We start from the raw sequence: 20,565 nt of genomic DNA, 5'->3' as shown, positions 1-20,565 counted from the left end.
GATTGCATGGGCAAAGCCGTGGCATTAAGAAACCGCGCTGCGCGAGTAGTCGAGTGCTCGACGACTTCGCAGTTTCGTGCAGCTATGACACCGCCAGCTGCGCGTCATCCCCGACACGCGCGTGCCGCCCGGCTCGCAAAAGCGACTATCATCAGTTGTCATCGGTGCTCTCAATCAGGTTAGCGGATGCGCCCCTTGATTCGCTCTCCCAGGCGCCCAACAAGCCCCCCGACCCAGCTTCCCTCCCAGGCCTCCTCAGGCCCAAGCGCATCCTTGCCACCGCACAGGGTGACAGCCTCGCACACCGCAGTCCTAACAGCCGCAATATGCGTGCTTCGTTCATTATTTGTGCTGCTGCCGCCCCTTACTACTTCTGCAGCAGCGGGAATCGCCGCCTGTGGCGCCGCACCCAGGCGTAGGCGGCGTAAGCGGCACGTAGCGCCGCCGCGGTGGGGGCGTCGGAGCAGGGCCAGGGGCTGCGGAGGGCCGGACGGAGGGCCAGGTCGGGGGAAAGGGCGGGGGTCAGGTTCCTGACTGGCCATTTCCAACAAGTATGAGTTTGGGGGCAGGGGCAGGGCAAGGCAGTGCAGGAAGGGCACCTCGGACCCCACCGCCCGAGCAGGCTTCGCGGTCCTCCGCTCGCTCGCTTGCGCCACGCAAGGGCCACGCACACGCCACGCACGCCACCTCGTCGCCTCGTCCGCATCCTGGCCCCCATCTACCGTATCTAGATAGGACAACGTCGGCGCTGATGATGACTGGCCCTGCCAGCAATCATCCACCTAGGCCCCCCGCCGTCCCTGTGTCTGCGGCCCGTCTCCCGCCATCCCCATCTGCGCCGCTGGCCCCCACTTCTGTGCGTCGGACGCACACACACAAACACGCACACATACAAACATGTACACACACAACGCACACACAACACAACACAACACACTCGCACGCACATAGGACACACCATTTCGCACAACCCACCTGGACCAGTCCTGCCGCAGCGCCGGCATCGGCGGCGGCGCATCCAGCCCATCGCCGTCCCACGTATAGTACAGAAAGCTCTTCGCCGTCGTACCAGTCGTACCAGCAGCCGCCGTACCGCCGCCGCCAATCGAATCAACCGCCGCCTCCGGCCGCCGCGCCGCCAGATTCTCAGGCGACAGCGGGGCGAGGCCGCCGCCCTCGCCGGTTTCGGTTTCGAGGTAGGCAAACGGCGCCACTGTCGTACGCGGCAGCGGCAGTACGTCCAGGATTCCGTCGTACCGCGCATCACGGTACGAATCTACGGCGCCCCGGAAGAACCAGGGCAGCCAATCAAAGTCGTCATCTTCACCCTCGTCGTCGTGGCCGGCGGCGTTACGCATGCGATCGCGCCGCCGCAGGCGTCTCTGCTCGTCCACAGCCGCGAGGATTGCCTCTGAGCGCGCCGCGGCGGCGGCCGTGGCGTTGGCGGCGGCGGCCGCCGCCGCCAGCAGCTGTGTACGGCAGGCGGCTTCCAGTGCGGGATGGCGGTCCAGTGGCAGACCCGCATCGATGGCCTGTGTGGGGAGCAGCGTTGGGGGGCAGTTGCACGAACAGGGTTTACGCCGAGGAGTAATGCGCCGAGAAAGATAAACAAGCAGCTGATCAAAAGAGCACGAGACTGCAAAAAACAGTCGCCCAGGCAGCGGGTCCTCACCTTCAGATACGCCTCCACGTCAGCACGGCCCCAAGGGCAGCTGTGGCCGCCGCCACCGACATCGCCACCGACCCCTGCCGCCGCCGCCGCCGCCGCCGCCGCCGCCGCCGCCGCCGCCTTCTCGGCACTGCTACTGCCGCCGCTGCTGCCACCGCCAATGAGGGGGCACAACTTCGGCGCAATCGAGCTGCTGCTGCTGCTACTGCTCATGCTGCTCCCGGTGCTACTGCTGCCGTTGGCGGCCAAAGCAGGAGCCGCAGCAGGAGCCTCTGCTACTGCCGAGTCGCTCCTGCGGCGGCCGCCGGCACCCGCCTTGCTCTTACCGCTCAACCACCACCCCCACAAAGCGCCGCCGCCACCACCACCATCTCCCTCATCATCCTCCTCATCCGCTGCGCTGCCAGCTCCATCCAGCCCCCACGTCCGCCATTCCGCCAGCTTAGCATCATCTGGCCCACCGCCGCCGCCGCCGCTGCTCCTGCTACTACCGCCGCGGCGGCCGCCAATGCTGCGCCACTCCGCCAACCATGCGGCGACGCCGCGTGACTGCGAGCCGCTCCCCGTCACCCCAGCAGGCAGCCACCTCAAACCCGACAGCTCAGGCTGCTGCCGTTCGCTACCACGGCTACTGCCGCCGCCGCCGCCGCCGCTACTGCCGCCGCCGCCGCCGCCGCTACTGCCGCCGCCGCCGCCATCCGCCTCTTCCGCTGTCCCTTTTCCGTGCGGTGCTACAGCTCGTGCTACAGCCGCTGCTGCTGCTGCTGCTGCTACTGCCGCCGGGTCGGGTGCGGTGGCTTCCAGGATGGTGAGGGCGTGTGCGGGTACGACGAAGTCCCAGGGTATGCCCCGCGTGGGACCCTCCGACTCGTGGGCCAGGTAGTATCCAGCCCAGCTGTGAGGTGTGCGGGGAGTGTTAGGGCAGTGTTGTGGCGGCAAGCAACAAGCAGTGAGGTCAACAAACGTTGAGAATAACTTGGGTAAGATGTCTTGTAGCTAGCATTGGGCCGTCTCGCACAGTCGTCGGCACCGCGCCCACCATGCATGCAACTCCCCGCTCCTCGCCTTTTTGCCACCGACCCGCCCGCCCCCACCACATACAACCCCTCCATCTTTGCCCCCCAAGATGGTCTACCGTCTACCACTTCCTTCCTCATGAATGTAACCCCCCCCCCTCGCCCACCGGCCCCGCCACCGCCCCGCTCCGCCGCCTCTCCTCCTAGGCCTCCCCATCCATATTCTCTTCATAATCCTCCCGTGTCCCATCCCACCGCCTCCTCCACCGCTCCTCTGGACGCCTGCAGTTCCATGTTTCATCTAAAATCCCTTCCCATGAATGGCTAACCCCCACCTCCCCCACCTCCCCCACCGCCCCCACCGCCCCCACCGCCCCCACCGCCCCCACCACCCCCACCACCCCCACCGCCCCCACCGCCCCCACCGCCCCCACCACCCCCACCGCCCCCACCGCCCCCACCTCCCCCACCGCCCCCACCGCCCCCACCGCCCCCACCGCCCCCACCACCCCCACCACCCCCACCGCCCCCACCGCCCCCACCGCCCCCACCGCCCCCACCGCCCCCACCGCCCCCACCGCCCCCACCGCCCCCACCGCCCCCAATGCTCATCACGCACCGCTGTGTCACGGGCGCGCTGATCACCTCCGGCAGCCATGGCGCCGCCCCCTGACCCCACTTGTTGATGGTGCGGTGCAGGAACACAGGGCGTGTCAAACCAGGGCCCAGGGGGGCTAGCAGCGACTCCCCGGGCCGCGGCGCGCGGCCGTGGCCCCTGCTGCCGTACTGCGGTGCCCGCAGCACAACGGGCGGCCAGGCGGGCGGCTGGTATGGCGGGCGGGAGGGCGGGGCGGGTTGGGCCGGCGGCGGCGGGAGGGAGGGCGGTTGCGGCGGGAGCTGTGGCGTGGGAGGTGGCTGTAGTCGGGGCTGGGGCTGAGGCAGAGGAGAGGGCACGGGAGGAGGAGAGGGCGCCGCCGCGGCTGGGATTGCAGCAGGCGGCGGTGACGGTGGCGGCGGCGGCGGCGGCGGCTGCGGGGTGACGGCGGCAGTGCTGACACGACCTTCGGCTGCTGTTGGACTGGGTGGAGGCGCCGACGTCGTGTCGCTACCGCTACTGCCACTGCTACTGCTACTGCTACTGCTATTGCTGCTGCTACTACCGCTGCTGCTGCTGCCGTCCAGCGCCTCGCCCGCCCGGCCCGCCAGCAGCCCAGCCTCCAGGCCCGAGGTGGCCCTTGCTACAGCCGCCACCAGCTGACGCCACCTGCCCTCGTGCTTGTGCGCCTCGGTCGTGTTCAGCCCCGCCGCCGCCACCGCCGCCGCCAACGCGCCGTCAACCTCCGCCGCCGCGCCCGCCTCCGCCGCCGCCTGCTCGTCCGCCGCCGCCGCCGCGTCAGACTCCACGGCATCCTCGTCAGCAGTGTCCGCCGCCGCCGCGGCGCGCGCCGCCGCCAGGACTGACTCGTTTCGCGTCGCGTCCGGCGCCCGCGGCGGCGGAAGCGGCGGCAGGGGCGGTAGTTTTGGTGGGGCGGGGTGCGAAGGAGCAGGCAGAGGCGGCGACGGGGTGGCGGCTGCGGCGCGGGCGGCTGCAGCCATGTAGTCATCCGACGCCGCCTGAGCGTTAGCCTCCGTGGCATCGTCACCGGCGTCGGCATCGCCATCGTCGCCGTCGGCATCCGCATCCGCCGCCGCCGCCAGCAGCCGCCGCCGGCCCTCCTGCTTCCCTGCCGCCGCCGCCGCCGCCGCCGCCGCCGCCTTTGCGGCATCCCTGGCCTCCTTTGCCGCCACCGCCGCCTCCGCCGCCTCCTGCTCCTGCTGCCGCGCGCGGTCCTTCTCCAGCATGCCCTGTACTATGTCGCCCACCGTCCTCCCCACCTTCCTGTGGACATGAAGCGACTCCGACCTCGTCGTTGTTTCAGTTGAAGATGAAACGTCCAGGCCGTGACCTGGTCGGTGCCTCTTCTTGCGGTGCCAACGAAGTGGCGGCGACGGCAGCGATGGCGGCGACGGCGGCGCCTGCGGCGGCGACGGGTCCGCCGGCGGCAGCGGCGGCTCCGGCGGCGGTGACGGCGGCGGCGGCGCGGGCGCGCCCGCCATGCTGTTGACGCCGTACACGAACGGTTCGTCTTCCAGGTTTTGTACGAAACCGCCCAACTGCCAGCCTGGTCCTTTCGTGTTCGTGATCTTGTTGAGCAACATGTCGGGAGCCCAGTGGAACATGCCGGCTGGTGGTTGTTGAAAAGAAGCAAGGTGGGAATGTGGGGGTTGTGGTGTGGAGTCAGCTTTCCTGCTGCCGAGTGGCGTGGCGTGGCTTGCGTTGTCCACAAGTAGCCATCGACAAAGGGTTTTATTTTACCTGCCTTAACGCAACATCAACATACTGATGCCACTATAACAACAAAAACAAAGCTCTCTGGAGCTGCAAGCCCCAATCATCAGCACTCACACGGCGGCACGGCCACCTGGTTGTAGCAGTGCGCCTTGCCCACCAGCGCCGCCGCCAGCCAGAAGGTGTCCTTGTCACCCCACAGCAGGCCGGCGTTGGAGCTCGGGTGCCGGTTCAGGAACAGCAGGGCCTGTTGAAGTTGAGGTTGAGGTTGAGGTTGAGGAGGGTGATGGGGGTGGACATTGTGGGGTGATGTCTTGTGGGCCCAACAGTCCATCCAGCGCGTGTGCGCGCATACGGTATGCAAAACCTTCTGCGCCCGCGCTCCTCAGCTATAACCCACAATTATAACCCGCCTGCATGCAAACCCACCCCTCACACGCTGACCTTCCCTTCTGCCAGCTCCTCGACCCTCCCCACATCACCCACCCACCCACCCAGCCTCACCCCGCATCCCACCCTCCACCCTCCACACCCACACCCCACAGTACCGGGCACAACCCCGCCGCCGCCGCCGCCCACCCACCTCGATGACGTCCAGGTGTCGGCTGCGGTCCAGCAGCAGCTGCCCGCTCTCCGCATCGCGCCGGCCCGTGCCGCGACCCATGGCCAACACACGCTGGGAGCGGGGGCGGGTGTGTTTGATGGGGGGGAGGAAGGGGGAAGGGGTGTCGGACGGGGCGAATTAAAAAGGGGGAAGGGGTGTCGGACGGAGGGGATTTGACAGCGTGGATACGGTGGGGAGCAGGGGAGAACTGGGTGATTGATGGGCTGCAGGGAAGGCGCGCTGTTAACATGGTTTGACATGTCACGAGACATACACACACATGTGACATGCTGGCACACGCATGCCCACCTCGGCCTTTTCTGCGTCAATGCCGTACACCTCCATGATCCCGCGGGACGCCTGCCCCGTCCAGGCGTCCGGCCAGAACAGGCTGTGGCATGGGTGGCGTGGGTAGGGGGCAGCAACGGTAGCAGTAGCAGCGGGCAGTAGCAGTGTGCAGTGGCAGCGGCAGTAGCAGCCGTGGGCCATGGCGCGATCTCGGGCGTGAGGAGTCCAAACGCACCGTGTCATAAAACGCGACACCAGGTGGCATCAAGCGACCCCCCCGCCCCCACCTAGGTGGTACAATATATATCGGCCTAGCGGGTGGTGATGTCATCGAGTGCACTGGACGTCCGCCAACTTTGCTTGGTTTGGTTTCGTTTGGGCTGGAATTACACTACACACCCCAGCCCCCGCATCCCCCATCCCCTCCACCTCCACCTCCTCCACCCCACCTGCCGTGCGCCTGGAAGCGCGGGTCCTCGAACAACGTGTTGGGGTCCAGCAGCGGCAGCGAGTCGGCGTCCACCATCAGGACCTGCGCGGCAGGTGGCGTGCCGTACACATTACACATGGGCGACGAATGTGCATAATCGGATCATCGGAGAGACACGGCAAACGCAAAGCGCAGCCGAGGAAAGCAGCTGAATACCGGTAGTGAAGCGCGGTCCGGTCCGGTGCGGTCGGGTCCGGTGTGTTTGGGTCAGATTGGGTCAGGTCGGGTCAGGCAGTGTTAACTTCTTAAGAACAGCAAGGCTTGAGGTCCATCACGGCAGCGGACAGCAAAGCAGTACCGGCACTTACGGTACGCAGAGGAGCCGTACCGCCGTACCGGTGCCGTAAGACCGTGTCGTACCTCTTTGAACTCGGACAGCGCCAGTGCGAACACCTTGCCGCTGTAGGACGTGGCGTCGAAGCTGTTGGGGGGGGGGTAGCCATCCATGGGATGGTGTGTATCAAATATGAAGTGAAGTGCCGACGTCCAGAGGGGGCGGGTTGCATGGGGGGAGGGGGTTAGATGCGAGCGCCCAACGACATAGGTCCCAAGAAACCCATGGGGTGGGTTGGTGAGAGAGGAGTGGGAGCATGAGTGTGGCGCGCCCTGCCACCCTATGCGGCTATGCGCCCCATGCACCTAGGCACCCAAGCACACATCAGACCAAGACGACAAGGAAGCCAAGCAAGACAAAACACGCCGCGCCACTCACGTCTTCCCGTGGAGGCCGGGCACGGGGTGCGGTTGCCTCTGCGTGTGTGTGTGGGGGGGGGGAGAGTGCGGGGAGGGTGGTCGTGGTGTGGGCGGGGCTGTGTGTGTGGATTGTGTTGGTGTGCGGTGTGTGTGTGGTGTGCGGACGCGTGTTGTGGCCGGTGTGGATTCGGGATTTAGCACGCGGCACGCGTGCGGTGTGCTTCTTGCATGCAGACGTGCCTGATGCACACGCACGCGCATACTCGTTGCATCTCCTATACCCTGTGCTCTCAACACAAGCGGGCATGCACACCAGTACAAAACACACATGCCTTCTCCTTGTTCCTCTATCCCTGTCCCACGTGTGCCGCACTCCGATGGCACTTGCCTTGACGTTGAACCCCCGGATGGGCGCAAAATGGCGCTCAATGGCCGCCCACGTCACAGCATCCATCTCATCATCGCCCTACGCGAGCGAGGTTTGATCAGTAAGACAAAAGTGGTTCGTTCCTTGAATTGGTGCCTGTTCAGGAGGCGAAACGCAAGTGCAAGCAGTGTGCTCCTCCCCCATCCCCTCTCCCTTCCCCTCCAGGTGGCCGCGACCGAAGATTATACGTAGAGCTTTTCTGGGTTGGGCGACGATTCCTCGACTACCGTACGGTACTGGGACCTATTTCATCGCGCTCGGGCACACATCCCCCTCCCCTCCCTCCCCACCTGCCACGCCACCTCCACCGGCAGGGTGCAGCGCAGGTGGCGACGCAGCACGTGCAGCGTCACCAGCAGGTTGGACGTGTAGCGCGGGCCGCCGGCGGGGATGAGCAGGCCGCGGCCGCCGTGAGCGGCGATGCGGGCGGCGCGGGCCTGGTGGGGCCGCAGGGGCAGGGGCGGCAGGGAGCGGCAGGGGCACAGCAGGGGCACGGCAGGGGCGACAGCAGGGTCGGCAGAGGCGGTGTGGCAGGGTGGGTCACAGGGATGTCGTACGCTTGCTGGCAGCACGCCACGCCACGCCACCGCTGGCCTCGCCCGCTCCTACCTAGCAGCACGCTGCGCCCCGCCGCACCGCCCAGCCACCCCCGCTGCCTGTGCTCCGCTGGTTTGGCTTGCTCGGTTTCGTACTTTACACCCCTTGGTATCTACAACCCCCCCTCTATTGCATCGGGTTTGGTTTAGTTTGGGCTGGTATTTACAACCCCCCCCCCCCCAAAAAGACACGCACGCACCCGGTACTCGGGGCTCTGGATGTGTCGTATGATGCGGTGGTGGTAGCGCTCCAGGAAGGGGCCGCGCACCTCACCACCAATGTACGGCGCGTGCTGCCGGCACTGCCGCCGCCGCACATCCAGCCCCGCCCCTTTCCCGCCACTGCTACTGCCACTGCCGCTGCCGCTACCTCTTCCAACAGTACTATTGCCACTGCTGCTGCTGTTGCTGCTACTGCCGGCCTGAGACCCGACCGCCTCGGCTGTAGCAGCCCCCGCCTTTCCAGGCTGTAGCACGGCCCAGAAGGGGTCTTGCGCTGCTAGGGCCGCGTCGGCGGCGCCAGGGAGGAAGTCCGTGGCTGAGAAGGCCGCGCAGCGGCGGCACGAGTCCAGCGGCGGAGGCGGCGGAGGTCGGCCCGCGGAGCCACGCTGCAGCTGCTGGCCGCCGTCGTCGCCGCCGCCTGTGCCCTTGAACCTGCGCAAGTCCGTAGCAAGTGCTCAGTGCTACCGAGCTTGTCCGCGTCCAGGCCTTGGAAATCGTATGTGTCAGGACTCCAAGAACGTGCGTGTGTTTGTGTTGGGGGCTCCATCCAGGCCTTCCCGCAGGCCTTCCTGCCCCCTGCCACCCCCGCCCTTACGTCCACTCCCCCCCCCCCCGCACCTCGTGCCGCCACTCTGGCACACTGCTCTGGCACGACGCGGCTAAACTTCCGCCACGGCCCGGAGCCCGGCACCCCCAAGCCCCGAGACCCCGAGCCCCGAGCCCCGAGCCCCACGCCCCACCCCACCTACGACGCCCCACCTGTTTCTGCCCACGCCTCGCTCCCACAGCGCCGCCCAAACCTTGGTCATCTTGGCACTCGACTCCTGCAGGTCCTCCGCGACGCCTCCGCCCCCGTCTCCGCCATCCTTGCCGCTACTGCTGCTGCTGCTGCTGCTACTGCCGGCGGCGGCATTCCCATTACCACCGTCAGCGCCGCCGCTGCTGCTGCTGCTGCTGCTGCTACTGCCGGCGTTCCCGGCGTCGTCCGAGCGGCCGACGTCACCATAGTAGTAGCCCTCCTGCGGTGTGCGTACGGCATTGCGATATTGCTTTAGGTGCGCGGGCCCGTGAGTGGTTGCGTTGCTGTTTTGTCATTGTTGTTGTTGTGTTGTTGTGTTGTCGCGGATGCATGCGGGTGCGGACCGGGTGCCCCAACAGCTGCCCGCACAGCAGATGGTGGAGACTGTGTTGGCCACCCCCCCCCCCCTGCCGTACACCAGACTTTTCGTCCACACCCACGTGAGACCCGCTCACCCACACCCACAGGTCCCCATACCCACACCCACACGTCCCCATACCCACACCCACAGGTCCCGTACCCACGACCCACCTCGTTCTCCTGCAGGTCCGTCGCCAAGCTCTGAAGCTCTGCAGCGGCGACGTGCGATGGCGCACAACACACGGTGACATGACACGATAGGCTTCGTTAGCCGAGCCGGCGATCAGACACGGCCAAGGGCAGACATCGGCCTCAGAACCTGTGTGCGTGCGTTGCTCCCGACCTCACGTGCGTGTGTTACTCGGCGCGCGACATGACGGCAATGCCGCCACGACACCGAGCCTACCGACCCAGGCTGGCACCCGGTGCCCCGCACACCCTCACGGCACGCCCCCTCCCCGGTAACCAACGCCTTCCATAATGCCCGCCCCCCGCTCGCGTCTCAAACCCGCCCCGTTCCCCGTCCTCACCCTCGTCTGACAGCGCGCGAGCATCGCCGTAGAAGCTGTCATACGGGTCCTCCCCAAACACCCGGGCTTTCCAATGCTGGGTGGGACGCACGTAGTATTGTACAGCGAGCCAGAACAGCAGGCTGGTCACGCACACTGCAGCGATGAGCATGTTACGCATCCCAAAAAGATTTTGTCTCCGCCGAGCTCTTGGGCCGCGCTGCGCGGGCTGCACGCCCGCGAATAGGGAGTGCAGCGCGCCATCGTCGCGGCGCGCCGCATAGCGGGACTGAACCCGCATCAGTGGCTGAGACTATATAGAGTTCATTTCATTCATGGTCTCATACAGCCCAGATACTGCGCAATAGGCAGGAGTTTCTAGCAGGAATGGCGGGTGAATAGGGCAGCACTTCAACTACGTACGCAATAGTTAAAGCAACATGTGTGGCATAGGGTTTGTGGCTTTGGGCGTTTCTGGATCAAGGTGCGCGCGTCCCCGCCCGTGGGCTGATGCCGCGGTCGGCGTGAGGGCCCGCCACCTTGGGTCTAACCTTGGATGGGCCCCAACGCCTGACTTGATGCCGTTTGTGGCCGGCGGCAAGCCCTCACCAAGCGCTTCAAACCAGCTGCTGTTGTCCACCGCTAGGGTATGGTTACAATCTGCCGCGCCAGCGAAAGGCAGGCAAAACGGCGCTCGGCTGGGCGACAGGCGCGCAACCCCCCCGCCGCCCAGACCATGCGTGGCGAACCGGAACCAGCCACCGTGCCTGCCCCGCCCCCAGCACAGCGCCAACCACCATAACGACCAGGTCGCCTGTGCTGTCACTCTGGGCCTCAGTTGCATCAACGCACCTTACTCATCCTTGCCCATCGGCACGGCGGCAGCCCCTGCATGCCCACGTCTCATCCTCCTCGGTCCACATGAACCCAAACGGACCAAAAGCCCAGCACCCACACGTATCCGGTCACGCCTTGTCGAGAACGGCAAACGCTATTGCGGTGCAACACCTGTCCTCTGCCTATCTGCGCTTTGAGTTTCATACTGTTGTACAGCAACAATGCCCTTCCACTGAGCCCCGTCCGTACACATCGACAGCGCGACGCAGCCATCCTAACCTAACAAACCCACAGATGAGCGTTACGTCGACCGCCCTACGTCCTGTGAAAGAAGCAATTGAACGACGAATCCCACGCGCCTGGACGTCTGGAGCCCGCGGCAACCGGAGCACCGGGCCCCATACAGACGCGCCGGCCTCAACGACAACAAGGAGGTGGCTGCCTTATGGCAGGAAAAGGGCTGATCCCGGGTCGTTATCAACCCAGCCACCTTGATGCGGGCGCCTACTAAGCACACGCCTCTATGTTGGGGGCCTTTGGCATCCCCGCAAATCCGGCCTCAACGACAAAAATGCGAACAGCTCCAGAACAAGGAAACCTAAGCGCACAAACACACGAGGCCCGGCAACCACGCACCGGCACGCCGAGCGCAACCGGCATGTGCGCAGGACCCAGCAACCTCTGCAGAACTACCCTCTGTACAACGCCCACGCTGTCATCCCCTTTCGCACGGTCTTTAAGAGTTTCCAATGCCACAGGGCAACAGTGGCACCACACAGACACACCTCTGTGTGCTCCTTCGATACGGACCCACCCGCTCAGCCCTGCAACCAGCAGCCACGAATGCTCTACAGCCCCATGACTGCGGCGCGAGCGCCGCCGTCCCCCTCGCTCACACCAGCCACCACCACCTGCCGCTCGCCTGCCCCTGCAGCGCCTCGTGGCTACAGGCTACAGGCGCGCCTGCGCCTGCACAGCCGTACGGCGAAAGGCCGCTCAAGCCCACCCGAGTATCGCTCCCGGCTCCAAGCCCGCCTCCACTCCCGCCCCCGCTCCCGCCTCCGCTGCTTCATCTTGCTGCTCCCCCTCCTTCGCTGCCTCCCCCTCTCGCGCCTGCCGCCGCCTCCTCTACTTGGGCGAGCGGTAGCGGTACTGCAGCCAGGGGTGGCGCAGCGCCTGCTCGGCGGTGGGGCGCTTGGAGGGGTCTGCCACCAGCAGGTGCCGGATGAAGTGCAGCATGCCGCGGTCCGGGCTGGCCAGGCGCGCCTGCAGCGTGGTGCGCTTGGGCGCCAGCAGCTGCGCACAGCGGGGGCGGCGACAGGGGAGGAGGGAAGGGGTGGTGTCAACAAGGCGGGGTCCGGGGGATGCAGGATGTGAGGAGCAGGAAGCCAGGTTTTGACACTGCGATCCAGATCCACCACTTCACCTGCCCCGTTCCAGCCGGAAGCGCCGCCCCTCCTGCCTCCCTCCCCGCTGTTCGCCTCGCCTAGCCAGCCCCCCACCTGGAACAGCCCGCTCTCCGCGTCGCGCTCGTACACTCGGCCGCTCTTTGTGAAGAAGGCGCCCGCGTACTGCCCCTCCTGCAGCATGTAGGGCGGCAGCTCGCCCAGCATGCCCACCAGCCGCGCCATCATGGCGGCCTCGGACACGTTCTGTTTGGGGGGGGGGGGGTAGCCATCCATGGGATGGTGTGTATCAAATATGAAGTGAAGTGCCGACGTGGGGGGGGGTAGGGGGAGGACGAGGTTGGGGAGGGGAGGGAGGGGGGTTACATTCATGATTAATTAAGAAGTGAAGTCGTAGGCAGGGGGGGGGGAAGAGCATAAAGTTTGATGCAAGCATGACAGATCACCTCACTCCTGTAAGGCACACACACCCACACAACCCGCCCCTCGCCTCGTGCATACTCTAGCAGCTTGCAGTGAAGCCGAGCGCACGTCGAGCTGGGCCCTCACACAACCCCACCCGTCCAGCCGCCCCCCGCCCCCCGCCCCCGCCTGCACACACGTGTCCGCGCCACTCACCGGGAACAGCACCTGCCCGGTGGCCAGCTCCGCCATGACGCAGCCCAGCGACCAGATGTCGATGCGGCCGTCGTAGGGCAGCCCCAGCATCACCTGAGAACAGGAGGCGAGGTGGTGGTGGTGGTGGGTGGTGGTGGTGGGGGACATTCATGAGTGTTTACGAAGTGAGGGCGTCGCCAGGAACAGGAGGTGATGGTGGGAGTGGTGGGAGTGGTTAGGGGTGGAGGCTCGGTGGAGGCAGGGGTGTGTGGGCGAGGTGGGTGTGGGAGAGGTGGGTGTGGGAGAGGTGGGTGTGGGAGAGGTGGGTGTGGGAGAGGTGGTGTGGAAGAGGTGGCGGTTGTGGCGGGTTGAGCCCAGGTTCAGTCACAGGACGGCTTGCACCGCTGATCGCATGCACCCGTGGGGTGCACCCCACACGCCCTCCTCCCGTATCCCTAGCGCCCTGCGGCGCTGCCTCGACCTCCACCTGCTCACCTCGGGTGCGCGGTAGGAGCGGCTCTGCACGTAGTGGCTGAGGTGCGCCTCGCTGTTGTAGATGGAGCAGCCCAGGTCGATCACCTTCACCGAGCACTTGGTGTAGTTCTTGACCAGGATGTTCTCGGGCCTAAAGGGTGTAAAGTGACACACACGAGGCAATCACACACACGCACGCGTTTCACTCCCGTGTTCTGCTCTCTACCGCATACCAACATACCTCGTACACACACGTTCCTTTACCGCACCGCGTTCACACGGCCACCCACCTCCCGGCCCCTGCAGCCGCTGCCAACACACACCGCGACGCCGTCCCCCTTCCCCCTCCCTTCCCCCCCCAAAAGGCCCACGCCCTCCCTCCCCCCCAACAAGACCAACCCCGCGCCCCAGCCCGCCCGCCCCCCGCCCCCGCCCCCGCCCCCGCCCCCGCCCGCGCGCTAAAACACCCAACAAACCCGCCCCCGCCCGCGCGCGACGCACTTGATGTCTGCGTGGATGACCTGGTTGGCGTGCAGGAAGGCCAGCGCCTGCAGCACCTGGCGCGCGATGGACTGCATGCGGCCGGGCGTGAAGTAGCTGGGGTCGTAGCACTGCGTGTCAAACAGGTTGCCGCCCAGCAGCTCCACCACCAGGAACAGGTGGCCCTAAGGGGGGGCAGAGGGGGCAGAGGGGGGGGGGAACATGGGATATGAGGGGGGGGCAGAGGGGTGCGAGGTTGATGCGTTGGGAACAGGATGCAAGCAGGGGTAGGGGGAGCAGGGGAATGAGGAGGTAGGGGGAACAGGGGGCGGAGGGGGTGGAAGTCGGTCCCAAGCCCCCAAAATACCCGAGACGCAGAACCCGAAGTCAGCCCGCATAGGGCAGGAGTGAGTCAGTGGGGGTCTCCGCCCCCAAAAAGGAACCTTTCTTTCTGGGTGGCATGCCCGGCTGACCATCAAGTACCACCCCTTCCCCCCGGATGTCCCCCTCCAGCCGCCACCTCCAGCACGCCCCATCCTAGCCCCGCCCACCCCCTCCGGCCCACCTCCCACCCACACGCCAGCCCGGCTCTCCCCCTCTCCCTCTGTCTCACAAGGTGGTAGAAGTAGTCGTACAGGCGGGCCACGTGGTTCTCGTCCCGCGGGTCGCGGCTGTTGATCAGCTGCAGCAGCCGCACCTCCTCCAGGCAGGCGTCCATGCACTCCTTGTCGTTCTGTACGCGGGGGCGCCGCCGCACCGTTACTATGATTTTATGAGGGAGCAGTCAGTGCGCGCACAAGTACAGGGTGTAGGAACATGAGGCCAGAGACACACAAGCGCCATTGGGCAGCAGCTGGTCCTGCCCAATGCAGGTTTGTGGAGCACGCCCCCAGCCGCATCTTTCCCACCAGCCATATCCCCGTACAACCCCTCTCCTCCTACAGACACATACACACACCTCCTCCGCGCTCTGTGGGCTGGTTCTGGGCTGGGTTTCTTTGGGTTTTGGATTAACTAACCCCCCCCCATATACACATACACACACACAAGCTATTCATCCCCCCCTCCCTCCCCTTCCCACCTTGACGACCTTGAGGCACACCAGGCGCCGCTCCAGTGTGTCGTACGCCTGCACCGCGCGGCTGAAGGCGGCCGCGCCCACCTGCTCCAGGACCTGGTACCTGGGGGGGAGCACATAGGGGGGGAGGGGGGTCGTGTCAATGAGATAACATTGGAATGTGGTGGTTGCGTGGAGTTCGGGCACGTCTTCGCCCGCCGGCCTGGGAGAGCAGCCACCTTCAAGCGTGCAGCATGCCCGGGGTCCGATCCCAGCTTATCCCCTCTCCCTCCCCGCTGTCCTCCACCGCCCGCATCGCCCTTCCCCTCCTCCAGACCCTCCCTCTGCCCTTCGCCGCGTGCCGCTCGCAACCCCACACCCGCCCTCCGCCCCTGCCCTCCGCCCCCCGCCCCCGCTCCCCTCTGCCTCACCTCCCCGCGATGAGCTTGCCCGGCACCAGCTCGATCTCCTCGCCCATGGCCGCCGCCGTGGAGGCGCGGCGACCCACCACCCGCAGGTGGATGACCTCGTACTCGCGGTCGAAGCTGGACTGGTCGTACTTGAGCGCCGGCACGCCGGGAGCCACTTTGTGGCCTGCGTGGGAGCAGGAGCGGGAGGGGGCGGGGAGAGGGAGCGGCGTGTGGAGGCGTGGGGTGTGTGGTAGAAGACCCGGCGACGAAAGGTGGGGAAATGAGAAACAAAGAGCCGGCGGAGCAGAGCAATGCTGAAAATGTTTGCGCGAATTTTGTGCCCTGCCTATCTGGAAGTGGTTGCGGCGAGGGGTCCTGGCCGCAGCCAGAACAGCTGCGCCCCTCCCCCCGGCGCAACCGCCACAACCGCCACTGCGCCCGCGCCCACCGTCGCCGGCCCCCTCCCATCGCCGTCGCCGCTGCTCACCCGAGGGCTTGGCCTCGCTGATGTTGGGCTTTATGCTGACCTGGAACGACCCCCCGGCGCTGGCCAGGACCATGGCGGACTGGGAGGAGGACGCCGAGTAGTCCTGGAGGTGGGATGGGCAAGGGGGCGTGTGGGTGAAGCAGCTGTTGAAGAGATGTGGATAACGCTGCTATGGCAACCCCGAAAAGCCCTCGCCACTCTTCCTAACACACCAGCACAATCCCCCCCAGTCCCGCGCCACCCCCCAGCATCCTCCGCACATACACACACACACACACACACACGCACAACCACACGCACCTGTCGCCCGTTGCCGTTGCTCTCATCGTAATAGTCGTACTCCTCCCCCTGCCCGCCGTTGTCCCCCGGCTGGTACCCAAACTCCGGGTTGTTCATGATCTGCCGCATCTGCTGCTGCGAGGTGCTGGGCCGGTGGTCCTCATCCTCGTCGGACATGTCCTGTTGTGGCCATGGCGAGTCGGTGACTAAAGTTCTTAACGGCAGGCATGCCAGCACGAGCCATGGATGCGGCTTAATCGCTGTGTTTCGTCGATGGTTGGAGTGCGGCAGATTGGCAAGGGCAGCTGTGTGCATGCGAGCAGCCATGCCCGTGGCCAGCGCGTTTTGTCAAGCAGCCAGAGTGGCAGAATTGCACAGATGCCTAGGCGAGTCCCGCACGCGGCGCCGCGTGGCTCGCACACACGCCACGCCCCTGCTTTGCCATGCCCGCAATTCCTGCTGTGCACCCACCCACCCACCCACCCACCCCCTCACCTGCCAAGACTCCAGAGCGTCCCGCAGCACCGGCTCCTCAACCTCGTCCATGGACCCCGACGGCCGCTGCGACGCATCTTGCTCTGCGTGTCGCGCGCACAGCAACAGGCACACAAATTGGCCATTGTTGTGTTACCATGAGCGCACAGCGTGTGTGCGCGTTGGTCTGCTGGCGCTCCGCCATGCCGCCGTGCCGCACAGGGTCTGGCTGCTCAGATTCCCCCGTCCAGACACACCCCAGTACGGCTCCAAATCATACGGGAGGCCAATGGAGGCGTGGCCCGCCCTGACTCCCCCCGGCCCGCTGGACGCCACGCCCCCAACTCCACGAGTGGCACCACTGCTGCTCACTGCTGCCTCACCCTGCTGCTGCTCAAGCTCCTGCTCATATTGCTGCTGGCCCTCCGGTTGCCCCCGGAAGTCCGGGAGCGCGGCGCCCTCCGGCAACAGGCCCAGCGCATTCAGAAGGTACAACGCCTGCTCGTCCGAGAGGTCGAGCTCGTTGCAAATGAAGGCCGCCTGGTCCTCGATGTCTACCCGCCAGAAGCCGAGGTCGTTCGGGCTCTCATACTCGTCGGCATGCGGGGCCGACGCCTCCACAAGTTGTGTCTCGCGGCCCCAGGCAGCCGCGGCTTCCTCCTCTACATGGGTCAAAACGACTGAAAACTTCAAGGCGCGGCGAAAACACGAGCGCATGAGAACAGCGACCAACCATCAGGCCGCGATGTTCCGAACAGCCGCACACGATGCCGCACTTGGCGCTAAGATCGCGCGCTTAAGCAATAACTTGAGCAGGCGTTGAGTCACCCCACCAGAGGCTCGGCGCTTGCGAGCGGATTTGACCGGTGTTAGGGTCAACCAAAGCGCGAGTTCCCCCGCCACCCCCGCAAACAGCCACGAATGCGCACCGCATTGCAACCTAAACTGAAATCACACCTTCAAGAGTGGCTTGCCGCATTGTGGCACCCGAGTACGCGCTCTGTGCGCTCGGCAGGAACCCCCGCTTTGCTGAACCGAACATACTCCCGCGCTGCAGGAGCACCGGCCGACTGAGTAAGCATTGTCTCCCTCCAGAAGAAAGACGAGCTGCTTTATGAGAAGCCCGGCGAGAGCCGGGGGCGAGGGCCTGCATGCTTTTGTTGCAAGCCTACCACCCGCCTAGCTAGCGTGCGTGTTGAGTTTATCAAACAGGACTGTTGCCTTTGTTGAATGCTGCAATGAGCGCGCCTAGCCCCGATGGATAAGCGGGGTTGTGTCAGTCGCAAAGCAGAAGAAAGGCCTGTTTTAAAAATACCTAAGGATGACAGCGAATGTCATAGCTAGTGTATGTGTCGCATGCCCCAAAGAAACCGGTCACCAGAATAGTCCCATTCCCCACGTTCAAACCAAAATCGCCTGGCTGTAGCCCACAGCATCGCCGAGCGGTCAACATCTAGATAGATGAACATGGTTGTCCAAATAGCTGTACCAAAATACTCACACATTTGAGACAGCCCAGGCGTGGCTGTCGCTCGGTCGACGGTCGCTTCCCGGCCCCTGCCGCTGCCCCTGCCCCTGCCTCTGCCCCTGCCCCTGCCCCTGCCCCTGCCCCTGCCCCTGCCCCTGCCCCTGCCCCTGCCCCTGCCCCTGCCCCTGCCCCTGCCCCTGCCCCTGCCCCTGCCCCTGCCCCTGCCCCTGCCCCTGCCCCTGCCCCTGCCTTCATCGGTTCTCAGCAGGGGAGGTTCTCAGGTCTGCCCCCCGGCTACCGCAAATGCAGTACCTTGTATCACTCCTTGAGGAGTCCATGCGTGTTGTGCGTTGTCCAGGACTGCGCGCCCTGCAAACCGTCAATTGCAAGGCCTAGAGGCGGCGGCGTTGGGTCCAAAGGTCGTAGCGGCTGCAGCAGCGCTGGGCCAAATAGCGCAATGCACACGGTGTGCGAAGCGGAGGGGGCATGCAAGGCCACGTGTGGGCGTGAGGTAGCGCCGACGCACAGGTTGTGAGCGCCCCGTCACCCGGAAGACTGTGTGCTTGGTGACAGCCGGGGTGACGGTCGGGCCGCCGGGGGCAGCCGGTGGGCGCAGCATTGTGTCCCCCGCCCAGGGCTCCTATCTTAATGTCTCCAGACATTAATTGGCCATTTTGGCCGTTTCCTAGACATTCCTCCCGGGGACTAATGTCTGAGGCAAGACATTGTCCGCCCGGTTTTGGGGCGGGTTTTGTCCGAATGCCTATGGAGAAGCCACCAAACCGCCATGTGCCGTGACAAAAGACGGCGGCCACCCGGCCGTTTTTGTCTGGAGCTAGACATCACCCCGAAAACAAGATACGACCCCTGCCACCGCCCTTGATATGGCTGCCGCAGTCCTGAATCTCACACGCTCAGACTGTACGGCATCTCCTCTGATTCTTACGGTAGGCAACTAAACACACAATAACGTTGCAAACCGGGACATATGCGTGCGCCCTGCCGATCTTGCCAGCACGCCCTTGACTACGGGTCGAAGCGTGCGGGATTGCTGCGGCAGTGCGGCTGCCTGCCCTCGCGTCCTCGCATTTAAACAACAGCCGCGACACCCCAGCCCCTAACTCCTCCCCTGCATTCCACACGCTTCCACCCGCCCCTAACTCCTCCCCTGCATTCCACACGCTGTCTATCATCCCGCCGTTCCACCATGCGGCTCGTCGTGGACTGCATCGCGCTATGCGTCTGTTGTTCCTTTCGCTGGATTTAAATCGAACCAACACCACACGCACCCGCACGCCGCACGCACGCTTTCTCAGTGCCCCTCATGACCTCATCGCTTCGCTTGCGGCACGCATCGCCACCCTCCTCCTGCTCCTCCTCCTCGTCCTCCTCCAGTCCTCCTCACCGATCACATGACGCGCACCCCAAACGCGCTCTCCGTCTGCGTGCCCTTCATCTTGTCGTCCCACAGCGCCGACTTCTTCGCCTCCTTGGCGGCCTTGAACTCCTCCTCCGCCACCTCCAGGTACGCCTTGGCGGCCTCCGGCAGCTTGAGCTGTCCAGGGGAAGGTGGGTGGTCCCAAACTAAACCAAACCAAGCTAAAACGAGCGGGGGTTGGAAGGGTGGTGGTTGGTGGTGTGGAAGTGTGTAGGAAGGAGGCGAGCACCCAGGGCAGGCTACGAATAGCAGCTAAGAGCGGGTTTCCTGTTCATGAGGGGACGGATGCTAAGATTGTTGACAGTGGCCCGCACAAGCAAGCGAACCCCCCACTAGCACCGCGGCGGCCCCGCTGTCGCCGCGGCCGGCCCGCCACTGTCGCCACACCTGGGTCTTGGGGGTGCGGTTCTTGTTGTTGCGGCGGAGCAAGTCCGCGCCGCCCGCCACAAGCGCTCTGCAGGCCTGCACACCAACGAACCCAGGGCCCCGCGCAACAGCACTTGTGTGTGCATATATGTATGTGTGTGTGTTTCGTGCCGATGCACGGCCCGTGTAAGAGACCGTGTCCGGCCGTGTGTGCCGTAAAGGCCACGCGTCCAGCCACTGCCCACCAAATGCGTGCGGCCTCCCGCCGCCCGCCACTGTCCCCATGCCCGGCTTGCCCCGCCACCACATCCCCCCAAACGCCCCACACCTGCCCCCCCCCGCGCTGCCCCCCCCCACCTCAATGTGCCCCCCTCGCGCCGCCAGGTGCAGCGGCGTGTCGCCTTCCTTGTTCACCACGTTGGGCGACAGGCCCAGAGACAGTAGCGCCGACACCACCTGCGGCCGTGGGGGGGCCATGCGCGATGCATATGGGTGACAAGGGGAAGGGAAAGAACGGGAAACGCGCTATCGCGCCTGCCAAAATGCTCAAACGTGTGATTGTGTGTGTATGTTTTTGTGATCGTGTGTCCGTGTGCAAAAGGGGTTTTACACCGGATGGACAACTGGCGTGAGTGGAGCTGTCCCGCCCCCGCCCTCGTGCGCGTCCGGACACCTCCAGACCGACCCCCACTCCCCCTGCCCCCACCCATGCGCCCTGCCCCTGGAAGTGAGGGATGGGTTGGTGCCCAGGCCATCTGATGATCATGATCTGATGATGATGATGGGACTT

At 65.4% G+C, this 20,565-nt stretch overlaps 3 protein-coding genes across 3 annotated transcripts in view; all 3 read right to left on the bottom strand.

Annotated features, from left to right (window-relative positions):
• Nucleotides 1-42: 42 nt before the first annotated feature.
• On the bottom strand, nt 43-10,394 carry CHLRE_01g008600v5 (uncharacterized protein). Its single transcript, XM_043058251.1, has 16 exons — nt 10,024-10,394; nt 9,665-9,702; nt 9,094-9,353; nt 8,313-8,766; nt 7,807-7,953; nt 7,478-7,555; nt 7,109-7,146; nt 6,757-6,817; nt 6,356-6,438; nt 5,928-6,009; nt 5,598-5,690; nt 5,132-5,261; nt 3,305-4,910; nt 1,673-2,564; nt 976-1,532; nt 43-476 (listed from the first exon to the last, which is right to left on the bottom strand). Exons 1-16 carry the CDS (start codon nt 10,301-10,303, stop codon nt 368-370), a joined length of 4,908 nt encoding a protein of 1,635 aa, XP_042928165.1. The 5' UTR covers nt 10,304-10,394; the 3' UTR covers nt 43-367.
• A 249-nt stretch (nt 10,395-10,643) lies between these two features.
• On the bottom strand, nt 10,644-17,954 carry CHLRE_01g008550v5 (uncharacterized protein). Its single transcript, XM_043058250.1, has 13 exons — nt 17,461-17,954; nt 16,887-17,165; nt 16,525-16,607; nt 16,051-16,209; nt 15,751-15,853; nt 15,285-15,447; nt 14,878-14,977; nt 14,410-14,529; nt 13,818-13,981; nt 13,338-13,467; nt 12,864-12,956; nt 12,342-12,491; nt 10,644-12,135 (listed from the first exon to the last, which is right to left on the bottom strand). The coding sequence occupies exons 1-13, from the start codon at nt 17,480-17,482 to the stop codon at nt 11,968-11,970; spliced, it is 1,734 nt and encodes a 577-aa protein (XP_042928164.1). The 5' UTR covers nt 17,483-17,954; the 3' UTR covers nt 10,644-11,967.
• A 658-nt stretch (nt 17,955-18,612) lies between these two features.
• The window catches only part of CHLRE_01g008500v5 (uncharacterized protein), a 6,462-nt gene continuing 4,509 nt past the window's right edge, over nt 18,613-20,565 (bottom strand). The window contains exons 10-12 of the mRNA XM_043058249.1: nt 20,133-20,231; nt 19,797-19,871; nt 18,613-19,526 (exon numbers count right to left, since the gene is read on the bottom strand). Coding sequence (XP_042928163.1) covers nt 19,380-19,526; nt 19,797-19,871; nt 20,133-20,231 — 321 coding nt within the window. The 3' untranslated portion in view covers nt 18,613-19,379. The remainder of the gene's footprint in view (nt 19,527-19,796; nt 19,872-20,132; nt 20,232-20,565) is intronic.

Source organism: Chlamydomonas reinhardtii, chromosome 1 (assembly GCF_000002595.2).
Source record: "Chlamydomonas reinhardtii strain CC-503 cw92 mt+ chromosome 1, whole genome shotgun sequence".
In the NCBI taxonomy this organism is placed as follows: Eukaryota; Viridiplantae; Chlorophyta; class Chlorophyceae; order Chlamydomonadales; family Chlamydomonadaceae; genus Chlamydomonas; species Chlamydomonas reinhardtii.
The sequence above is the reverse complement of the archived record's forward strand: the minus strand, read 5'-3'. Positions and strand labels throughout refer to the sequence as shown.